Below are 25,005 nucleotides of genomic sequence, written 5' to 3'. Positions count from 1 at the left end.
TGAAAAATGATTTTTTAATAAAAAAAAGTATTTCCTGACGATTCTACGATGATTGGCTTGACTGATTTTTGTTTTCAGCACGTCAAAAGAACTCGTTTAAAGAGCAGAAAGCTCAGCAGTAAGATTATGAGTATTAAATCGCAGTGAAAGTGCCTTCAAGCACGGTGGTGCCATCAGTCGTTGGCTTCAAACACAGAGGATTACACAAATTTAACTGTGGATCAATCGTGCAAAATCTGTATTTTTTATCAATTTTGAAATTTTTTGTCATTAAAGAAAATGATTAAAATTTCCAGTAGATAGAATCGAACACATTCCGACTACTTCTTCTTGAAAGCCACCAATGAGTTTTCTTGTCAGTCTGAAACTTATCCGCGGAGAATATATACCAGCTGAAGCAGCAGAGGGCGAGTGATTCAAGAAATTGAAGCTGCGGAAATATGTCGAAGGAACGAAAATCTACACCGCCCGTTAATTGCCCTGAGGGAAGAATTCGGAAGACGTGTCTCTCGCGAATTCGCCTCAGGGACTTTCTTATTAATGAGAGCGAGTCATGAGATGCAAGTAGCACTATTACCAGCCAGTCACACTCCTCCGTTACGTGACCTGAACTCTTATAGGGGCTGCAAACTACAAATCAAACAGCCGAGAGCGGAGCACCCTGCTCGCTCCACTTGCTTCGCCTGCTGCAGACGCAGACGCCCACTCTCGCGCACGATATTTACACTCAACTCGTGCGAAATTTTGGAGGAGCCGAGAAATCGAAATAACACACTCTCGCTCGCGATGTTCGCTTTTGGGAAGTATTTATTATCGTCTATTAGCATTCAATACATATGTGACCAGGACAAAATATTTATTATATTTATTGCTCAAAACCGTTTGGGTTCAACAAGTTCCTCTAGAGGAGAGCGCATGGAAGAGTTCCTTCTTTTTCTCATTTTCGCACTTACGTACATACAGGCAGCCATCGAATTGTTTACTCGTCGAGTCTTTATATATGTATAAGATATTTACACAAACGTAAAAAAGACATTCGCGCGCACAGACAGTTCACCGTTCGTCGTTTTCCCTACCCTACGTGATTTCGGGCCAACAGAAAGCAACAACATGTAGTGGAAACATGATAGGTTTTACATGTCCTGGCAACAAATCAGTCAACAAATGGTTTTGATATATATCAATATGTAATATCATGAGCACATTAATTCCCTGTCAACAGATATTATATTTATATTTTATTATTTAGGGTTATAACCGTTCCGCGTTGTTTTTCTTACAAATGTCGGTGACTAAATCGTGGAGCCCGATGTGTACATTTTGGAGGCTATGTATGCTTTTCAAAATTTTGGAAATCATAACATTTACAGATCCAGCTAACAATTAAAGATCCAATTTTAATAAATATCCAATTTTCTTCTTGCAGTCCAGCTCACTTTCATACGATATTACAAGCTCGGTCCCTGAACAAAACCAGCGTTGGTCCGACTAAAGACATATCAAACAAAAAAGGCAGGGCTGCGCGATTATTCGAGTGTCGGCCGGCCGGCCGGGATGAATAAAAAGGTGAAATAAATCATTCTGGAATTTTCCCCTTGGAGAGAGAGCAAGCGAGCACACACTTGTCGACGAGATCAAACGCAGCAAGCAGCCGGACCGCAGCAGCAAAGTTGGGCGCCCCCCATTTACACTCGACCGCCCTATTTACATGATAATTAGATTCAATCACCTCGCTCTCGCTCTGCTGCAGAGTCAGTTAGGATTTGTTTGGCACAGACATGTGTAGAGAATTTCTGCTAGCTGCTCAACAAGAGGGTCAAATGCACACGACCAGCAGCGCGAGCAGAACGGGTGGGTGGAGGAAAAAGTGCGGACTACTCGACGACACGCCGGCCATCTCGCCTCGCACACTTGACTCGTCGTCGTTGATCGCGTTCGACGAGTTGAACTCCTCGTCCAGCTCGTCCGAGCCCAGAGGGTCCACCTCCGCCTCCAGGTCTTCGTCGGGACGCTGCACCTGCCCGCCTTTCAGCTGCATCTCTGCAACATTTGCGGCAAAAACATTAGCTCTGAAATTTAAATAAGTGATGAGGGTTGCAGATAATTTTTCATGGCAGGCCGTTCCCGTTCTTGCCAGAAAGTGTTTAAACATTTGCATTAGAATAAATAAATGGAGTAACTTTATAGTATTTTTTTCCACTGGGATAGAGAAAGTTTCATTTTTTATTTTTTGAAAGGAAACTTTTGAAAATACTATACGAAAATTTTCATTGTTATTTGAATGTTTCAAAAATGGAGTAAAAATTAAACAAATAGCAAGTAAATGTCCGAAATTAAACAAAATTCCTTTGATTGTTTACTTGTATAATTTTTGAATCCTGAAAATTTCAAGCCGAAAGATTAAATTTCTCAAAAATGCCCACGCAGGTTTCGATCCAGTTCAGAGTTGATATTGAATAAGTGATCAACTTTAGCAGCTCCCTCGAATGATAAGCAATCTGTTAACTTTCCTGTCTTGCAACATAAATTTCCTTCAGCCATACTGTTATTCATGAACATGCTTGCAAACGTGGGACCTTATAGTGCGGACTCCCGGAGGAAGCATTTCAACTCACAATCAAGCTCAAGGCGTCAAAACTTTAAATTATATAGCTTGCGTGACTTCCAAAATGATGAAAATTTATTCAACTATAGTAAACCCAACATTTTTGCTCCATACTTTAGAAGTAAATGTTTTATCATACACTTCAAAGTGAAATTTTGATGCAAGTAAATTTATAAGATGAAAAGATCTAAAAATATTTAGAATGAAGTAAAATCCAATTAAAACCCCCATACGAATGGATATACAGTATTTTAAACAAACTGTCAATTACAATAGTCGATAAACTTAAAACCGGTGTGGGTGGTTAAATTGAAGAGAGACAAAAATATTGGGCCAAAAATGCTGCTACCCAGTACGCGAATATGTGACCAACTATTTCTCTTCAGTATAGCTAGATGCATATTTTCAGAATCTATATTATCATTACTTAAAATTCAATCTGCAGATTTTGTAAACATTTTCGATAGCAGCAGAGCTCATCTAAATTTGAATCAAATCATTTTACTCTTAAAAATGATATTCACTCTCAGGAATTAAATTTTTGTGTCCAAGGGGATATCCTTTAAAAATTTAATACCACTCTATGTTCAACAAGAAAAGCAGTGCTGTAAAATAAATATAATTCGTACCGTATAATCGAATGTTGCCCTCTGCATCTCCGATCGAATTTTTCGAAATACACTTGTAGCCGCCAATGTCGATTTTGCCGAATCTACGGACGATGAGACGCATCTGCACGCTGTAATAAGAGCTGTTGTGTTCGGACATCTGGTACTTGTCGCTCGTGATGATCATCTCGCCTGCAACACAAAGCAAACACAGGTCTAAATTGCGATTCTACTGCCTGCTAACAACAATTTTATTGCTACAGAGCCAGTGAAACATAAAAATGTAGAGCGTTCCCAGTTCGCTCAAAGATTTTTTGTTTATCGTTGCGAGCAGTTCTTCTCGGAGTTGGTACGTGCGGTCGCTATATTCAAGATCTAAAGTGGCATTCGTCGTGCGGCGCATTGTGAATGAACAATTCGCACGCGTTTCCCTGATGGACATTTTTCATCCGTTTGTTCGAGCTCGCAGCATCCGCCGAGCTGCGCACGAGAAGGAAATCGCGCCTTCTCGTTTTGCCCTAGCGAAGCGAAGGCAGGGAGAACATAATTTATCACTTGAGAATATAATTTGATGGTCCGCTATTTCGCTGGCCTGAACGAAGACGAAGCCCAAGTGTATGTGAGCGCAGGTGTTTCTATTTTTGCCAGTAATAAGAGCGGCGTGGTATTTTAAACAGATTTTTATTATGCCCGGCCACGTCTTGTTGCCGTAAAAATCCCGCTTCATTTATTTTTGCCTGCCATCCAGTGGCCATAAAGATGCGGACTAATGCACGACGACGAACAAAAATTTTCCTTTTTCCGCAGCCAGCCACACTCTTGTCTCAATTAGAAAAGAGGGCGCTGCGGCAAGGAAATTGCTTTTATCTGATGCGAAAAACCTGTGATGACTGTTTTAAAAGGAGAAAACCACTGAAATTATGATATCTGAAAATGGCTTTTTATAGCTAAACGAATATCTTTCTCAAGTTGAATATCCCTTGGATTTTTAATGTAACTCATTTTTGGATAGGCTTTATTTCGTAATTGAAATTTAGTGGTCGTTTCCTCTGTCAAACATTAATAAACGAGATTGCTTTCTTTGCACCTCTAGAGATTTAATACTTCAGCCAACTGAAGAAAGAAAAACATTTCATTTATAAGAATAAACCAATTCAAAATTAAATTGGAACTTTTGAAGTAGAAAAATCAGATATAAATATTAATATAGAAAATGAAAACGTTTGTACATAATCCAAATTTCATTTTACTTTTCCTGCCTCTGTCTGACAATAAAACTCTTATTTTTAGGAATCAACGATCTAGTCTTAGGCGAAATTGTAAAAATTCGTGTAGCTTCCAAATAGTAAAGAGATGTCAGCAGAAAAAATATTTGGTCCACCAGAATATGGGGACTTCCTGTCGGCGTATGCAACCTGCACGTCAGGTCACTTTTGCTCCCCACTCGTCGCAGCAGCGGCTGTCACATTCACTCGCCCTGCAGCAGCCTAAGCGACATGAGTGTCTTAAAACTCGAAGCGATCTCACGCCTGAGGTATTTTTATTAGTGTATTGATTTTAACTTTGTGTGCTGAAATTAAGTTATTTTACGAACGTGATTTATTTAAATATCTTGTGCCCTTAGGGTTCACTCGCACTGCAGATTGGTGCAAGAGATAGGGCTCCGAAAGTTAAAAATCTTACTGAGACTTTACAAGGGAAATGTTTCAAAATCAAATTCTGAAGCCAATTCAATTCGTGATGAAATTTTTTAATTAGACTATGTGACAAAACAAATCGATCAATGGTTCATTTTTTACTCTCGCGGTAAAACTCCCAAATTTTATACCTTTGTTGTTAAATTGGTTAATGGCTTCTGGTGACCGACTTCCCCAACTTCTGTATGCTGGAAACTTCCAGACGATTCGCTAGTGAATTCTCTAGAGGCTCATTAACTGTTTGAAATAATGATTTAGGAATTTATGAGCTGACTTCCATGTAATGTAGCTTCATTTTTGTAATGAAGATAAAAATCCCGTAGAAATTTAATATTCAAAATTTTTGCATTTTTAATTAACAAATATTTCAAAAATAAAAAGTGATGTAACAAAATTTTTGTCAGCATGAAAATTATGGGAAATATTAGCAGCTTTTACTCTTTGGTGCGTTAGAAATGACCCTCAAATCGATTTGCCTCTTCAAACAGTGTCTACAAATCAAATTTCAGCTAAATTGAGTAAAAACTATTTAAAAATAAATTTTTACATTTGGGAGCATTTTCTAAAAAACTAAAAAAATTGCAAAAATTTGGTCGAATCAAAAAAATTCATCACTCTACATTGTTTGCATCAGGCAAAGGCTACACCAATTTAATAATTTCACCAAAAACTAAAACGCCGAAATAGTTTTTGCACCCGATTTAATATAATTTCCTCTCATTTTCAGCGTTTGCAGACGAAGAAGGCACAATACAGGCTGAAAAAGAAAATGTGTCCTTATATGCATACAATTTCGTCGCGGATGAAAGCTGTGCACGTGCCTAATAAATCATACACAAGTGCATGCGTGGTGGCACAAGCGGTGTTGCTCTACTCTGACGAACACCTGCGAACCGGAATCTTCCCACGGTGTGTCTCTTTTCAAAAATCTGCACCGACGAGCGGCAATTTGTCACGCGTGTCATCGGATGAGTGCTCTCACTACACTCAAGAACAGCCGCCGAGGTGACAAATGATTTGCAAAAAGAGCTTCGCTGGCGTGGCGGCTCGTCACTTCATCTGCAGCACGCCGTGCAGTCAAGATCCACTCAAGTACGCACCCCCTCGTTGTCTGCGTAATTGACCGGAAAATTTGAATAATATGATTGCAACGCTACTTGACTTTGTTAAACAAAACTTCATCTCTTCACGGCTCTTAAAGCTATTAATTTATTTTTGGATTTGCTATGAATGTAGACAATAAAATAAATTTCAATTCTTTAGACTTTTTAAGTTTTAGTCGGGTTTATTTGGAAAAACTGTCAAACTCTATGATCTAAATGGTGTTGTTTCCAAGATATCCAGCTAAAAACGACGGGATTGTGGATTCAATTTATTTTGTTTATATTTTAAGAAATTAAATATTCTTCAGTAAAAAAGCAGAAAATAAGGACTCGCACATTTTGCAACCATTTCGTCTTAAAATCACCTAGCTCCATAACAATTTCATTTTTCATTATTCATTTTTTTTAAAGAGTGCAAAATGTACTTTGGAGGACAATAATTTTGTATTTTTTATGAGCAAAATATGAATAGCTGAGGGGAAAATTTATATTTCCAGGAATATTTGCTTGTTTTTTGGTGGTTAAAAATCTCTAGTGTTGTCCATCTTTATGAGCAGTGTAGTAGGCACCACCAAAAATCAAAATCAGAAGTAGTGGTTTTGTCATCCGTTACCATCTATCTATTATCTACACAGAGCTCACTCAGAAAAAATGGTCAGCCGTCGGACAACAACTAACTTTGTTACAAAGATAATCAAATCCAGCTCAAATGTAAATTTACCTCAACATCATGTATTTCAATCAATTGACCAGTAAAAGCTAAATTAATGGGTGTATATTATAGTCTCCTAGCGGAGTCATTTCACAAGAACATGTCAACATGTGAATGGATAGATTTATATATTTAATGATATTTTCTAATAAACTAAAATAATCCTGAGTTTGAATAAAAAAAATGAATATACACAGAGTATAAATTAAACAGAAAAATACAATTACGAAAAAATGATTACGAGTGTTTTAATTTTTAATATTTTGAAGGCAATGTTACATTTTTTTAAACTTTACATGCAACATTATTTCTTATATTTTAAAAATGGTTACTGCATAAAGATAATTTTAAGTATTTAAATCTCGTTTAAAAGGTCCAATGTACTTTTAGAGGGTAACAAAACAAATCAGCCTTGCCACACAACACGAATTTGTCTCTATTAAGCAGACACCGTGATTTCACTTTAGGTACACAAACAACTGGAGAACAAACACCAATTTGATCGCTTCGTAGCGAGCTGCATGGTGGGCATTCAAATGAGAACAAACGAGCGGGCGGTGCAGAATCGATTTGGCTCACTCTCCTACTCTATGCATACAACATCAATTCCAATTCAGCTTGCTTAACCATCAATTAAAAATTCTAATCCGATGGAGTGCGGGGGATTAAGTACGAGACAAAGGTCGGTTCGCTCGTTCATTCGCGCTCTCTCCCGTGTCCCATTGTAAAATCCATTAAAAGCGCCGAGAGAAAATTAAACTCTCGTGTCTTTGGAAAGAGAGCAATAAAGGTGGCGTGCTCTTCAAAAATAGCAGCAGAGCCTCTCCTCCTGCTCTCGTCGAGAGGGTTGCCCACCAAATAAAGGCAATCAAGCTTAATGATTTATGGAACAGCTCCGCGGCTAGCTCACGCAAAATCTGCTCCTGAAATTCTTCCTCTCTCTCTCTCTTCCTCCTGACTCTTTTCCAGCCTGGTGCCAGCTACAGCCAGCTCACATCTAAGTGCCGGGCGTCGAAGGGAAATCTAATTATGCAAGTATGTTTGTGATCGATCCGCTAAGTGACCGAAGCATGAGGGTAAAGGTTTCCCAAGCAACCCCCAGCTCCTCTGCTGCGCATCAGGAATTTATTTAACGACATGCCAGCAGCGAGGAGCAGAAACTTTATTCACTCTGCACCCTCGTGCCTGCGACACGTTAAATCCAACCAGCGAAAAAGTACTCTGGAAGTGAAATCCATTCCCGCTTGCACTTCTTTGATTAGTTTGGCCTGCATTAATAAAGAAAGAACTTTCGTATGTTTGCCACATCAAGAAAAAGGAGACGAGCAGTTGAAAATGAAAACTTTTAAAAACTGGTTATGCATAAATGTATAATTTCTTTAATTAAAGGTGTAATTTAATTAATTGAAATAAATAATTTTCAGCAAATAATGCGGTGGCTACCTGTCCCCACCTTACACCTGTTTTAACTTGGCCTCTCTTTTGCGCACGCGAGCGGGGATGAGAGCATTGTTAGCTAGGCCGTCGTCGTCAATGGCGGTCATCTCTTTCGTATAATAAAAGCTCAAGTGTCAAAATAAAAAGGAGTCAGACAGGCTCCTAAATGTAACGCTCGTCTAGCTAACAATGGCCTGCTCCTCCCCGCCCGCGTGCGCAAAAGAGGGGCCGAGTTAAAACAGGTGTAAGGTGGGAACAGGTTTAAAACTGGGACAAAATCATTTTCAAATAAAGAGACCGTAATGAATCCAAAATTAATGTTGCATACCTATCTATGATTTGTTTTAAGACTAAAAGTTTTGCAAAGAATTGACCCTTTTGTTTCACACGACAAAGTCCAAAGCGGTCGTCTATTAGAATAAATAATCCACGGTGAAGGCGGCAAAAGCGTTTCAGACAATAAAGCTAAACTTGTTACTTGTCAGGCACACAGCATAATCTTTCTGCGAGTGCGTGCAAAAAAGCAAAGTGTCACATTTCATTCGGTAGGAGAGGCGCCCAGCCTAATTTATTCCTTTATTCCGCGAACCCACTTTTTCCTTGCTGCGCTGCGTATGTGAGTCTGTGTGTTTATTTATATATTTGTTGACGAATAGCCCTGCTGGCTGGCCCTTTATTTCAGGACAGAGCAAGAGAGAGAGAGAGAGAGAGAGAGAGAGAGAGAGAGAGAGAGCAGGCAAAAGCGGCTCATTCTGAAAATTTCAGCCAACACAAACAGACTTTTCGTCCACCGCCAGAGGAGAAACGAGAAAGAGAGAAAAGAAGAAAATCATATTGGAAACGAGAGACGAGGCTTTGAGCCGCACAGCTCCGTTGCCTCACTGAATATTGCACGAGCTACTCTTTTTAATCTTCTTAGCCGATTCAATAGGAATTTTCTTTTTACGGCGCAAACATGCAAAAGAGACTGGCCTCTCTGTGTGTTATTAATTATTACAGCAAACGCACGACGGACCTTTTGAGCCCCAAGAGCAGAATGAAATTGCGCCTGCCTCGCTCACTCTCTCTCTGTTGTGGCCGTGTGCATTTTCCGTTTATGTACTCTCCGCGCTGTCGCAAATAAACGACGCGGGGGGGGGGGGGCAAGCAGGCATTCCAACCTATTGCCCTTCTATAGAGAAACGCGGATGAAAAATTCGCAAAAGAAATAAAAATTAATGGCCCGATTTGTGACTGGTTGACATTTTCATGGGGATATCAATTACCAAAATACGTCAAATCAAGTTAATATTTTAAAGAAATAAGGAACTACATTTTTAAGGTTTCGAATCAACGCTTTTATTGGTTTCCTTGTTGTAGAGTAAAATCCTTTAGCTGGTCAGTGGAGGTGGAGACGAGTCAAATGGTTTGTGGTTTTTGCAATTCTGATGGTTAGAGCCAGACATTTAGGGTTGACCAAATTTGCAACTCACGGAAAATTCGTAAAAATGAAAATTCGTGTTTTTTTTTGCCAACAAAAAATAACACCATCTTGAAATTTTCATACAAGTTCACACATGTCATGAGAAAATTTTGTGCATTAATTAGAAACAAAAGAATCTGGAGACATTTGACTTAGTATATGTTCGATTAGGCTCGACGAGAGGAATCCTAATCACACTCCTTATTTTTTTAAATTGCAAAAGAGGGAGATCAGATACTGCTAAAAAGTTGTACATTTTTCCAAAATTGTTCCATAAGCCCAGTAAAAATGAATATCACGCAGTCTCCTAGTGAAGAATGGTTACTGGTGTAAATTTCGTTCAGTGTTCTTGACCACATGCACATGTCATAATGAAGAAACAAAATAAAACAACGTTTGCGTCGCGGGCAGATGCTATGCCACATGCCACGCATCTCTATACGGGGCAACATTGTGAAAATTTTCCATTTGGCTTGCCAGCCGATTTCAACGAGATGTAACGGTGATGGTCACTTTTCGATTTAGCGCTTGGACTGAATATAGAGCAATTAATTTGCATAGCGCGCGGTCTAATTCGAAATTTTTACAGCTGCAGAGTGGTTAAAAATTTAAGTCGCACAAATACGCGTTGCTAAAATGACGCAGTAAAGTGAAATGTTTCCCTTTTCATGAGGGTAATGGCATTTCCCATGTGCAAGATTTAGTGTTAATTACTCTTTAATAGTAACTGCGGGCGAGATAAAGGGTTGGAATTAAGCGTGGGCGCGTCGGATCATTTCGTTGTGCTTTTAGCGCGGTGCGAGACGCGCACCTTTTATTACGGACGCACTCGGTCTCTTTCTCTGTAAAAGTATGGCGCTCTGAACCAAAATGAGAGTACTCGCACACCTTTTGATCTCAAAGACCTTCCACGGAGTTTTATGTGAGCGAGTTCAAAAATACTTAACTCCCCTTTTTTTGCAGCCAGTCGCGCGGGTAATTCCGCCTCTGCTTTTTTAGAAATTCGAGAGTTTCTTTCACCTTTGGCATCGCAAAACATGGAATATTGCTCATCTATTTAAATGAAAGAACACATTTTTGAATCGTTTTTTGGCCCATTTATAAATTTTCATGCAGATGCTTAAATTTTTGTTATATTTATAATGTTAAACGTAGACAAAAACTTTCTGCTCTCTTCAAAAAATGTCAAATATTTAATGTAGTAGACAGGAGAAATTTACATGTGTTAGCGCAGACGCATAAAATTCTGTACAAAAACAGCCCAACTTATTTGAGCCCTCTAGTAACCAAAATGTACGGTTTTAACTTGTTTGGCAGGACAAGAGCGCATCGAATGAAACTGCTGGCCCCGTTTGTAAGTGTTGAAGTGCCCGAAAACTGTTTTCAAGTTCAAAGCTACCGGGACGACCTCCCTCCGAATCTGTGTCTCAACGAAAACTTAAGTGCATTCAAAGAACTATTAAAAGAACAGTTTTTCAAGAAATATTGAATTAATGTCTCACTTCTATCTCATAATTATGTTCCTATTATTGAATTTATTTGTCTGGATATGGCAATTTATGGAGCAAAATAGCCCTGCAGAACCATAATAAAGATCATTTGAAACTAAATTTTGAAGGGTCTTCTCAAGCGGTATTTACAAACTTGGCTGCTCAAGGCACAGTTTAATTTCTTTCCGCACAAATTAGTGACTTAAATTTTTTATAAATAAATTAACTAACAAAATGGCTGCAAGCAGACAGTTCAATAAGCAATATTTAATTAGGATAAGGATCATCAACACTACTTAAAAAAACGAATTTGATGAGTTATGATATTGGTTTCAGTTAATTAAAAAAGTTTAGATATCTTTATATTTTTTCCTTCATTTAAAACCATCAATCAAGGAAAAACGCAATGAAAAAAAATATCTTTGAACATTGCGTGTTAGCCAGAAAATTTTAAATTAGGAATAGGTGATTTCCGAATCAATGCCGTGGTGCATAGATTCACTCCAGGTAGGCGAAATTCATTAAACAAACATTAATTTAATTTTGTTTACCATTTGACCGAGGCATTATTATCAGTCGCTAGCATGCCGCTCTCATTAACGAAAACAATTACCGCGTGGGCATATTTGCATATTAGAGTCGTTAGAGCGACCCTCCTCTTTCGTGTTGTCTCTTTCATGTTGATGGACTTGCACGGGCCCTGTGTAAAAACCGCCACTTACCATTCTCACGAGTCCAATAGTTAATGGCTTTTGGAGAGGCCTCCACGTGGCACTGCAGGGTAACGTCCGTGTTGGTCGGCGCTCCTACAAGTTGGTTCGGCACTTGGATCAGGGGGTGGACTGCAAAAAAGATCAGAAAGGGATTCTGCGTTAGGCACTCATGCAAGCGTTTCTTCCGACAAGACCCCTGTGGACGCAGAGGACAATGCCCCGTTTGAATAATTTCGCTGCACCCCCTAAATCCGAATAATCCTCTCGACCGTCATGCGAAAAAGAAATCCTAAAATTTTCACAAAATAAAGAGAGGCTATTATCACCCGCGGGGGAGGGGGGGAGGAGACGGCCAACGACACACAGAATTCAAAGGGTTTTAGAACCATGGCGCTTAATTCTTAGTAAAATTTTGAAACTTGTAGTCCCAGAAATCCTAATCCTTTGAAATCTATTTGTCATGGGTCATGGGTTTCTAGCTTTCACCAAGAAAAGCAAAATGAACCACATCCAACAAGAGTACATTTGAACACATGCTATACGTTTGAAGCTCTCAAGAGAGTGAAAATAAAATAAATTCTTTTGTGCACATATTTCAGGGCAAGTAGTTTGCGTGGAGTTCTGGCAACGGCAGCTCGCAGACAGTGGAATGCGCAAATTCGTCTAACAAAGTGCGAGAGAGAGAGAGAGAGAGAGAGAGAGAGAGAGAGAGAGAGCCAGAGCAAGCAAGCTAACAGCTTCCCTCCGGCGGCAACTATGTGCATTTACTTTTCTTGGGCGCAGCAATGCGCGTCTTTCACTTTCACACTACTTGCCGAATTCTTGGGCATGCAAGTTAGAATCAATAGGCAAGCCGCACAGCCGAGTTGTGGCTGCGAGAGAGAAAGAGCACTCCGCGTGCGTCTAACAAAATAAATGAATTTGCATGCGAACGCCGACGGCGGGCCGACGCATTTTAATTAGTTTATTGAAAGGAGCTGTTAGTTATTTGACAAGTTGGCAAAGTAAAAAAGCGGCGGTGCCGCGGCGGCGGCGGCGACTGCATGCATATTTCAAGTTGACTGACTTTGTTTACATTCATTATTTCGCGGCTGCCGCTCTCTCTCGCGCTCCGCGTATTTGAGTTATGGCGTCGAATGCAAAGGAGATGCAAAAGAAGAAGAGCCACGCGCGCGCTACCAGCTAATAAGAAAAGTTTAAGCCGCGGCAGACGCACGCCCGGCTGTGTGTGCGGTGTGCCGAGCAGCACGCCGAGCGAAAGAGTCCTCCGAATCAACACCTCCGACCGACTCTGACTCTGTTCGCACACAGCCCAGCAGACGTTTTTATAAAATACACAAATCAAAAGATGCCGCTCAACTTTTCGCCTCCGACGGACTCGCGGAAAGTTTTCTAGGAACTGCCAAACTAAAAACGGCGCTGCCTTATTTTGGTAGCATCTTGTTCGCCCAAAGTTATTTCATAAACTAATATTAAATAAAAATAAATAATTGAGTAAATGAGGTTGATGCTCTAGAGTAATTTAATAAGGACATTTATGGTTAGAATTAAATTAATCTTATTAAATGCATTCAAACACAAGCTTTTGCAATGAATAAAACTATCAAATAGTACATCATATTTTGTACAATATTTTGTAATGCAAATCAAACTAAGGATTTGTAATAAAATAACTAGCACGTGTATTACAACTTTTCTAGTTGTTCTGTAATGTTGGAGTTGTTTTTATAAATTTAAAATCCAGATTGAAACCGGTTAACCATTTACAGAGAATTAAAGTTGTGTTGAAACAGATTTAGAGATTTAATGGATTCTCTTCGATATTTAAAAATAAAATCTTTTAAATCAATAGTTACTTCATTTTATTATCCAAGTATTGTTTTTGAATAGAAGTTTATTTAAAGACTATTGATAGAGTTTTAATGGTAAATTGTAAAATTTAGCTAGTGTAATATTCCGAAATCAACCTTTATTCTGCTGTCTTTTTCAAGCAAAACGTGTAGTATTAGTATTTCCAACCTAGCTCATAGTTCCAACTAACTGATATTCTACTAAATAAATAATGAAATTTTTGCAATCCAGCGATGTCTGTGAAAAATTGTCATAATATTGGCTTCTCCCTGATTGATCATCCTCTCCCACATGATCCCTTTCTCATCTCAGGGAAAATTACACCCACCATAGCAGCCGATGACTGTGTGCTTCTTTCTTTAAGGGATCACCGCGAACCTGAATGCAAAATGTAGCCCTCAGGAGCGATAAAAAGTGATATAGCGCAGTCATTTAACCATTCAAAAGAGAAACGCAGGCTCGCGCGCGCGACAAGCAAGGGCGCGCGTTCGCTGCTAGTGAGAGCGAACGAGCGTTAAAAAAGCGTTCTGTTCTGCGAGTGACACTGGTGACGGATGGCTTCAGGGGAGTCGGCGGTGCCGCGTATAAAAAATAGTGAAACAGACGCACGCCGAACGCGCTGAGCAAATATCAGTCAGCCCGCTTGCATCACAGGCAAAAGGGGTTGCTTGCAAATATCTAGTACCAAATAGAAATAGAGGCAGGCTTACAGTGGACGTGCACCATCATCCTTTTGCTGACAGACGGTGGTACTCCGTTGGCTGCGATGCAGAGGTAGGCGCCCATTTCTGATCTCGTGACCTTCACTAGCGACAAAACTTCGTTCTCGTAAGATTGAACTACGAACATTTGCCAGCGAGAAACGTGTTGATTACAATTATTAAATATTTGATTTCGTTGACGAATGGCACCTTTGGATCTCGCACTTTGCAGCCCTCTTAGGATGATGTCTCCGCCGTCCTCGCGTTTCCAGGTTATTCTCGGCTTAGGGTAGCCTTTCGCTTTGCAGACCAGCTTGGCTGATCCACCTTCGGGAACCATCATGTCACCTGAAGTTTCTTCATAAATGATGTCAGGGGGAATGACGACTTCCAGGAAGGCAGTCTGAGAACATACATATTTCCAGCGTGTGTATTTCATTTTTCTATTTCAAAAATGTATTTATGAATTATTCTTCTGTCATCATTTTGAAATTAACTTGATACAAAAACTCAATACTTCAAACGATTTGAATTGATTGAGAGCCTTGTAAAATTGTTCAATTTTACATAACTTATCGATTAATTTATTGTAATTTAATTTAAAGATAAGCTTAGAGATTCCGGGAGTTATAGTCATTGAGAAACAAGGTTAACTACTGTTTACAATTAGATAAAGAGTCACAGAAGGAAAACAGGAAACATTTCAAGGTATTTACCAATTTATCAACCTTCAATTCTGTGACTAGCAAGAAATATATAAAGCTGTTAATAAAATCGCTTTTAATACTTTTAATAATGAGCAATATACTAATAAAACAAATTTAATTAAAAATATTTTTTTAAATTTATATTAAAAATTAATGAAATTTTAAAAGCTAATATGTATTTCTTTATGTGTGTATCATTGTTTACATTTGAAATTTTGTACAATTTTACAACTGCATTTTTTTCTGTTTAAAAAAAATTCTTAAAATCCATAAGAGAAATAAATAAAGCATAATATTCCAGAGAACTATCCCAGGTCAGGCGACTTTTATATGGACCTATTCCAAGCTTTCCTTGAGGACTATTCCTATACAGGAATGCCAAAATTTCTCCATTAATGTGTTTTTTGTGATAATATCATGTTTTTAATGTTTTGACCTGTAATGGAGATATAAACAGAATTGAATTGAAACTTGTGATGGAACCATTTTATTGTCTTGAGCCCGCGAGACTGTTGTTTGGTTAAGATGAATATAAGGAAATATCCGACTGCCCATGCCCACATCAATATGCATGAACGGAAAGATTAAAAAATTTCGTCATCCCCGCAATCAATTCACCTTGAATCCATCCGTGCTGATTTTTACACTTATGAGTCGGCCATCATAAAATCAATTTTTTAACACAAGTTATGTTATTTAATCTTAGATGATTATTATGTAGATTTATTATTGATCAAATCCTGTATCCTGTGCTTGACCTGAGGTGAAGAAACATCTCCTCAATGACAGCACTTAGTTGAATATCCTTATCTAACGATTGTATGACTGACCTGGCTCTTCATGGGGTCGGTGTTGACCTGGCACATGTATTGGCCCCTGTCCTCCCGTCTCGCACTCCTAATCAACAGCGTCCACGTGTTGTAGTCGCTGTGCGTGACCGAGAGCCGCGCGTTGTTGGTGATGACATGCTCGTGGATTGCCAGGATGGCCTTGGTGTCCGCCTTGATCCACGCTACCTGCACATTCCGAGAATGGTTAGAAGGGCGAATGCATTTCTCAACAGCACCCTTGAATTTGTGGTTTTATGTACAGTGGGACTATGTACAGAGGCTGATCCAAGAGGCGATTTCGCACCGTTAAATTATAAGGAATAAATTTTCGTTTTGCGAGGGTGGATTTCGCAAAGTGCAATATGATTGCGTTGCAGAATATTGAGTTGCCACTTTGCTTTGATTTAATAAGCAGAGAGCAGTGTACAATCGGATGATAGATATTCCGTTCCACTTCAGCAGCGCAGTAGCATCGTTTTCCATTTTGCAAATGGCTTGCCTGTGTGTGTACGTTTGCATGATAAAGGACCATCTGCATACAAATAGATTTGATTTGAATATAAAGAAATGTTCGTATCAATTGCGTTTTGTGTCCCAGTCGGGACTTGCCAGCACAGCTATGGCAATCCCCTCGAAATCAGATCATTGCCAGGCGAGTGCGTTTCCTCCCGATGCGCGCATCACACGTTCAACGGGACGTCGATTTGTCATCCGTTCGAGTACACGCGAATGTTTGCTTGTTCCCACGGCGGACTGACCTTTGTAATTACCAGTCGTAATAATAAAGAAATTAATGAGCCGTCCAGAAGGTCAGCACACAATGGGTGGCTGACCTTTCGCTGCAGACGATGCCACCGACACAGATTTTCTACCTCTTCTTGTTCAAAACCAATTGGGATTATTTTTGTGGAATTTCGTCCAGTGTTAATTGCTTCAGAGATTAATAGGGTCTATTAGTTCTGTGCTGGATTTGCATAAAATCGATGTGAGAGCGCCACGAGCAGAACTGGTTTTTGTCTGCCCCAATCAAACAATGCGTATGTGTACATGTGGAGGGTCTGCACATCCTAATTTATTATACTGAAGAAACACCGGCCAATGGAGGGCAGGCATGCGTCTCTGCGAATTGTGGACCCACGCAAAGTCCACCTTTCGCTCCAACTAATACCGTTTTGTGGGGATACGCGTAGATTAGAATGCAGTGGTTCAGTGTTGAAGATTGTAAAACACAAAATAATACAGTTTAATTATATGTAATATAAATTTGTTTGCATAAAATTGTTTTTTAGTATCTTCCGTATCTTTATAAATCTAATTTTTTATTAAATTAATTTTTTTTTAATAATTTTATTATTCTATGGAAATTTTGTGTAATATTTCTGTTTTTAAAGTTTTGTCATAGATTATATTTGATTAAAAATATATAATTTCATCACAAATAATATATAACATCACGAAATAAATTTATAAATTGCTGAAAATCAAATTTTATAATATATAATAATTTAAAGGCAGGAATCCAAAGTTTGAGAAACAAATGTGAATATATTAATGAATGTGTATCATTTCTCAAATCCAAAATCAAAACCACTTTAAACTAAACGATACACCGCGATTTTAATATCAATGGTGTTCATATTTTTCAAAGGAACTAAGTGATTAAATTTATTAATGAAAATATATCTGAGCACTCGTGGTGGGAGTAAAATCGAATAAAACTTGATGGCATTCATTTATTTTCCTTTCAATTTTCATTTTTATCCTATGAAGAGTTTAAAAATGAAGTCATTTGCAGTTTCAGACGCACACGAAATTTTGACACAGATAACGCAGAATCTTAGTGCTGGTGCGAAGTCTGAATTATTCACCCCTCTCGCATTACGCGATGGGCAGCTCGGAAAACGCAAAACCACCGCGATTTTCTCGCCCCCCTCACGCGGGCAACTTCCTCACTGCGTTCCCACGTAAATTCGCTTGGCACGCAAAGCTGCAAATAATGCATGTACCGTTCACACCTAGCCGCTTACACGCGATAATAATTTTTGCACACACGCCGCTCGCTGCAAATATGCGGTCGTCAGAGGTGCACGAAACCGCAAGCATATGTGTAGCGGCACAAGACCCTGCGCTGCCGCCGCCGAGAGATGTAAATTAGCTTTGGAGAGAGAGCCGGCCGCCGCCGAGCCAGAGGAGAGAAGAGAGTACGGGTATATAAAGAGGGAGAGACGAGAGAGCAGAGGCATGGAGCGATTTGCATAATTGAATCAGCCCATTTTTTTCCTCTCGAGCCGGGCCGCGGCAGTCTGCAAGTGATTCGCAATCAAACAATCGCTTTTTGCCCGGCTGAAAAATTGCCCGAATCGAACTGTTGCTGTTTTTGTCTCCGCGTGCTGCCGAGAGGGCGGCAAAAAGGAGCTCCGGGGAAGGGTGAAGCAGCCGGGTAATTTACGAGACAATCGTGTGTATGTGTACTTGGAAACTGAGCGCGGTGTTTATGGACCTTTGAAGCACTTCAAGCATGGACTGCTATTATTTACGACGCGCGCCGCTACTTTTATCGAACTCCAAAGGGGAGACAGAGGGAAAATTATGTCTGTGTGTGCGCTTTCTGCGCTCGTGGTGGCGGCGTCGGCGGCGGTCTTGGCTGTGTTGTGTTGTGTGCAGTAGTTTCCTTTTTACGCAAGAAGGGAAGCGGCCCAAGGAGCATCTCATATTTATGCCAAACGGTGAAATTAGTTTCGTTACTCGAGCGACCCCTGCGCCTGGCGTCCCTGCTCGTTCGCCTGAATTTTTCAAATAGCACGCCTCGCCGCCGGAGAGGGGGCCGCTGCTGCTTTAATTAAATATCCGGTGATTGGCGGAGAAAAAGTACAGAATTCAGCAGAATTTCTAGCGCCTGTCTAATTAATAAATCGCGCCGCGCGTAATTAGCAGAAAGTGTCACGCCACCGAGTTTAATAAACATAATTTTTGGACTGCCGCGCGCATCGATCGACATGCTATGCGCTGCAGTTCAAAAGTGCCCTGAAAGTTGAAATCTGCTGCCGAGCACAAGAAAGTATTAATGAGAAAATCCGTACGTTGATTATGAGAAGGACGGGGGAAATTACATTCTGTTAAATTCTGCCCTGAAAGAGCTCAAGTTTCAAACTGATTATCTCTGCATGAATTCAAAACGAAGTCATAACAGCTTAACCGAGAACCAACTCTCATAATTAAATGAATACCACAACTTTGATCGTGGCAACGAAATATTTTATTAAACGGGATAAAATATGTGCCCCACGGGCATTTAAAATGTTGTTAAATGAAACTTTCAATTATCAGTAAATCAATTAGTAAAATAATTTATAGTATATTCACAGGAAACTCATGTAGGATTCTAAGTTGTGACAGTTATAAGTAACGATTCTCATCACATTCGTTTAGCCTGTAGTGATGTGGCCAAAAGTTTCCAACTCGAGAGTTTAAACGATTTTTAGGATCAATATATCTTTAAAAGCTAAAGTAGGAAAGGGATGATCACTGATCACAAATAATATTTTAAAATATTTAGAGGCGCCAGCCGGAAAATTTTGGGTCACGTGTGTAGCCGCCGTGAATGTGGCTTAAGCTGCGCCAGCCACGCCAGCCGCCGGTGAAAAAGGGTTAAAAATTATTAAGTGCCGGAGAAAATATGTCCTCCGGCCCTCCGGGCAGTTGCGCACTATCAATCTTCTCGTTTAAAATATTGGCAGCTTTGCCAGCCGCCAGCCGCAGGCGAAAATGGCCAGCCGGGCAAAAAATTCGGCTAAGCCGGTCAGGCCAGCCGCCGACTTCAATCTGAGACCTTTAAAAATATTACAAAAAAAATGATTTAATTTTTCTCCTTTGTAGCTTGATCTATATTACTGTTAATTTTCTCTATATAGTTGTCATTTTTACTAATTGATTTATAGGAAGGTATTATGATGCGCAGTATTTTCCTATATTATGAATTTTATTAAAGCTGTAGTTGTGGGCTGCGTGTGTGGACTGCGACTTGTGGAAATGGGACGACATCGGAAAAGTGTAGACTGGCTGTGGGGCTGAATATGTGTTGAATTGTGAGGCTCGGAGAGTGGGACGGATTAAAGACTCGGGACGCGTCCGAGTGGGTTCATCAGGGACTTCGGTGAAGCGTGGCGCAGCATCCGAAGTGTGGTACCGCTTAAGCCCAGGCATGCGATCAACAACATCGGGGACGGAAGCTACATCGTCCTGCTGCGATGGCGATCTTTACGTCTTACAGGGTCCTCGTCCAGTTTGTCCTCACAATCAGGATTGGTCCGGTCGTCTAGGCTGCTGCAGGAATTCTCTCTCTTTTGAATTGAGTCGCGTCGGTTTATATATGCTCGTCAAACAATGTGATTAGTCTGTTGTGTGAATTTGTGTGTTGCAGAATGGTCATTGTTTGACGGAATGTAGGTACCCTACAGATTATTAATTATTAATTTCTAGCTTTTGTTCGAGCCTGCAATAATAATAACAACCTAAAATTTACTATACTAATGGCTGCGTGCTCCACATTTAAATGACTCAAAGGACACTGCCCAATTCTGGCTTACGATTCTGAGCTCTCGCTTTAAATTCCACTCAAATTTTCAGCGACTAGTAGAGCACCAGCAATTATCCCCAAGCGTTCTCCTTTCGCGACAGACATTAATTTCTATTACGCATCGTATGAAATTCCGCTCGACTCGCAAGCGCTTTCGCATTATTAGACGCCCATTCAGCGCTGCATGCGTATAAAACGCCTGGCGCACGCGAATTAAGATTATAATATACGCGCATATGTGCGTGCTGGCGGCAGCGCTATTTGTGTAATTCAATTTAACTAGGATGAAGCTGGGGCTGGTATCATTTTCATTTCTGCGTGACACATGAATGACACGCTTAAGAAGAAAGACGTGAGCGTGGCCCCACGAGAGGGCCTCTGTGCTCTCTTTTGTCCCCGGCTGGGCACTATAATCGCACTCGTCACTCATACGCGAGTGACGCTTCGCCCGACACAGTGACCGCTGTTTATCAGCAGTGAACCCTTTCCGCCCCCGCTGCGGATAATGTTCACATGCGATTGCGGTGGCGGAAAATTAATTAACGAAAAATGGAATGGGACGACGAGTCGGGATGAGACGCGCAAAGATGCTATCGCGTTTAATTACAGCAGCACCGAGGAGAAGCAAAGGTGTGTGAGTGTGTAATCTATAAAGGGGAGGAGAGATGTGCATGATAAGCAAATGCTAATGTAATTGCCCCTAATCTGCTCCGCTATCAATAAGGGCAGCCCCTCGAGGCGAAACATGCTCGAGCTCATTCATTTTTGCAGCCGCCGTGTGGAGGGCTCCTATGCTTTGAACAGGAACCGCTGCCTTTGACCTAAAGCAGAGCCCACGCGCTCGATGAAATCACAAGTTCCACGACTATAAAATCGCACCTGGCAAAAATATTTTTTTCTCAAACGTACAAAGTTCAAAATCAAGTATTAAATTAGTGGAAAATTTCAATTTTAAATTGAGGTCCCTTTTTGAGTATCAAATAAATTAAATTTTTTTAAGGATCGATCTGATTCTGGAAGGCTTTCAAGAAAATTGAAGAGTGTAAGAGGAGTATCCTCCTTCCAGACATCTCGACCACCAAAAAGTAGAAATATTTTGACTATTATGCATACACGTTATTTTTTAAGTGGTGAATCTATGTTCGGAGAAGGGTGATCCCTGATAGCGAGACAGAAGGAGGTCATATCCATAAAAAGGACCAAATTGATTAACATAAGATTTGAGGAGTCAAAAATTCCTGAAATGCTATCCACGAAACTGAAGTAGAGCAACCATATAACAACCAGATATCTGTTGAATGTTTAAATTGATTTATCCTTTCCATATATGTTATTTAAAATACTAATTCGTTAATAATATATTGCATTATGTATCGTCATGCAAGAATAAAAAGGCATATTATAATATCATATTTATTCTTAAATGTTATAAAAATTGAAAAATATGTTCATTTTAACTAAAAATTATTTAATAAATGTGGTAATGTAAGATTAACGGCAAAAGTGTTTATAGTAATCTTTTAAATTGAAGTTTACTCTTGTAGTAAAGTAGTTATTTTCAAGTCTTAACCAAAGTTTTAGGAAATTAAATTAGTTTTCAATTGCATTGGAAATTTATTTACAAAAAAACTGATAGCAAAGAGCTCAAATTTTCACGCCAGATCTGGTGTGCACTCGTTCACCGAGGAGAAAAACAGCGTGCAGCACCTTGAACTCTCCTCTACTTTTGTAAATTGGCGCCGGTGCGTGCCGTAATAATATGCCGCACTCGAGTTGGCGCAAACATAAATTGGATTTATTTAAAATCCAAGTTCTCCAGTGCAGCAGCCAGGCAGTGGCGCGAGGGGCAAAGGAAGAAGGCGCCGCGCGCGCGACGAGCAAGAGCCCCGACCTGACTGCCTGGCTGTGCGCCGCTCACTAGCTCGCTCGCTGGCTGGCTGGCTGCTTTTTATACGCAGGGCTGGTAGTATCTAAACTTATTCGTCAGGAGAAGAAAGTTTGTGATCAAAAGAGGAAGCGAGATCAAAAGGATCCGTTTGCTGGTGGTATAATCCTAGCATAATCTGATCAGCGGCCTTTTTGTTCGCCCTTTGTGCCCGCCGAGATCATTCTCGTCGAGGGCCAAATTGTGTTATTCCTCGCAGGCCTGATTCGCACACACGCGCTAATTGCCCCTGGATCGCCTTGATTGGGAAACACGACCGGAGATATTTACATAATGTGCTGTGCGTGTTCTAAACTAAACACAAACTAAATCGGCAATCGTGGAAACTCACTCCAACTTTTGAAATCTACAATTATTTATTTACAACGGTATTTACAACTCGAGCCACGACTCGATTGACAGGAATAGGAAGAGATAAAACTCGATTAGTCAAGGTACAGAGAATGATATTGAAACGTTGTGTTGAAAAGCGTTTCCATTTTTGCAGGAATTAATCAGAAACGTTTGTGCTATTTGTGCGAAAATGTGAACGCAAAGCGTGCAGACATGCGGAAAAACCAAAACTCATGGCTCCAACCAAGGAAAAAACTTTGTACAAAACAAAACAATTGTCGGGTGGTCGGGGAAAAATGGAATTCTGGTTAGTGTTTTTCTGAGCCATGTTGTGCTGCCAGTGATTACAGGGTGCTGTAGAGAGTTAAAAAGCCGCAGCAACAGCAAATAATAACAACTCTTGCTGGAGCCGCCATAAAACGCTCCGCGAATTTAATCAAATTACTCAATATGGCCAGCAGCAAAGGAAAACATTTTTTGCAGCCGTGCCAACTTCAAATACACCAAATTCAGTTATTCATTTGCTGTTGCGGCGTGTGCAGAAGAAGGCCAAGATTGCCAGATCTTGTCATTATATAGTAGCAACAGGGTAGTGCAACTTCAATTAAGATGAAGTCAATCTCAAATACGACATGTGCGACCACCGATAGAATTGATTTATAGTTTTACACACCCTGGCTTGTGAAGGGTCGCCTCCCGCACTCACCCTATAACCTCCCAGGTTGTTGACAACGCACGTGAACGTCGCGTCTCTGCCCTGAGGGATGGTCACGTTTTCCAGTGGGTAGATGAAGTCAGGCTCATATCCCAAGGCTGAAACACAATTCATTCATTATTTTTACGTATAGCTTAATTTATATAAACTCATTATTGATATTTAATTGTTTATTAAACGCCATAAACATCATAATTTTGTTTTACTAATTTTTCACGCCATACTTTTTGAGCGGTACAACCTCTGCTTCCAGTGTGTTCAACTTATTTGTTTGAAGCATGTAAATTTAGCGGCCACCTTGAATTTTACTAAACTTGTCTGTCTTTTAGTGTTTAATAGAGCTTTCATTTTATCTTTGCTCATTATTACAACCTCCCGTGCGAAAAGGTTCAATAGAAATATTAATTTCACTTCAACATCAATTTATTTATTTGAACAACTTGCTAAAATTTATTCTCAAAATATTGGCAAAATTTGCCACTGTTCGAATATAAATAGTTGTTAGTTATATATTTAGCAGAGATGCCTGAAAATCAAAATATGCAATTTTTATTCTCGAACAATCTTAGCCAGGTCTTTTTCATTTTGAATTTATATTCCTGACATTTTTTAATGAATAAACTTAGCATAATACATACAAAAATGTTTAAAACTTATTAAGGAAAAGCTCACATATAAATTTCATTCGATGTTTCTGTGAATGATATTCAGCATGCAGGTGTCGCGTTTGAAAAGCTCTCCTGTTCAGTAATTAATAAGTAAATTGCAACCGCCAACTATCCGCAGACAGTCTCAAAACAGCAGTTATCCGTCCATTGTTATAATGATTTGGCGAAACGAGCAAAACAAATAGCAGTATAGACATCTTTGGCAGACGAAACAACTTTCCCTCCGCCCAAAGTCTGTTCCTCAAAGGCAGGCAGCCGAGAGACGGATAGATACCATATTCTTATCCAATTTAGCGACCCTTCATAACTCAGCCGGTTCAAAGTTGATATTAATTTGCGATATTAAAAGTTGCAGCGTGCGCACCAATTTGTAGCAAACCTAATTAAAATTTCTTCTGCGACGAACAAAGGCGGCCGCTCTTTACAAGTAATTTTCCACTCGCATGACAATAGACGCGCCAGGCCACTTGTTGGGATGGCCCGCCGAGATATGCCCCTGGCGAGAGCAGATTAACCCATCGAGTCGCGCGTAGCTTGGTCGCCGCCGCAGCCCAAGAAAGCCTGGATTAAAAACGGGGGTCTGCATTTATTTTGCAGCAGCAGCAGCAGCGAGAGGTATAGCGAGTGTTTTATTTTTACTGCAGGCCGGTCGATCAAACAGACCGTACGTCCGACCACTCTAGTTTATGGCAGCACTAAAATGCATGCCACCTCATTTATTTCGGTCAGGTAATTCAACACTGCCGGGTCCCTGCGAGTCTGCAGAAACTCATTTCGCTCCACCTTTCTAATTCAATGCGGCCTCTTCAAGTGCGTGCGAGTCAATTTGCTTAGCAGCCTGTTTTGTGAGCG

At 40.1% G+C, this 25,005-nt stretch overlaps 1 protein-coding gene across 2 annotated transcripts in view; it reads right to left on the bottom strand.

The window, feature by feature from the left end:
- Positions 1-781: 781 nt before the first annotated feature.
- LOC135936513 (lachesin-like) overlaps positions 782-25,005 on the bottom strand; it is a 102,590-nt gene continuing 78,366 nt past the window's right edge. Inside the window, exons 3-9 of one of the 2 annotated variants that reach the window (XM_065479345.1) lie at positions 23,444-23,583; positions 15,917-16,102; positions 14,590-14,782; positions 14,389-14,517; positions 11,837-11,956; positions 3,235-3,405; positions 782-2,040 (exon numbers count right to left, since the gene is read on the bottom strand). In XM_065479345.1, the coding sequence (XP_065335417.1) occupies positions 1,817-2,040; positions 3,235-3,405; positions 11,837-11,956; positions 14,389-14,517; positions 14,590-14,782; positions 15,917-16,102; positions 23,444-23,583 (1,163 nt within the window). In that variant the 3' untranslated portion in view covers positions 782-1,816. The remainder of the gene's footprint in view (positions 2,041-3,234; positions 3,406-11,836; positions 11,957-14,388; positions 14,518-14,589; positions 14,783-15,916; positions 16,103-23,443; positions 23,584-25,005) is intronic. The other variant, XM_065479346.1, reaches the window with a different exon arrangement.

The sequence above is a fragment of the Cloeon dipterum genome, chromosome 2, assembly GCF_949628265.1.
Source record: "Cloeon dipterum chromosome 2, ieCloDipt1.1, whole genome shotgun sequence".
Taxonomy (NCBI): Eukaryota; Metazoa; Arthropoda; class Insecta; order Ephemeroptera; family Baetidae; genus Cloeon; species Cloeon dipterum.
This window is presented reverse-complemented; position numbering and strand designations above follow the sequence as displayed.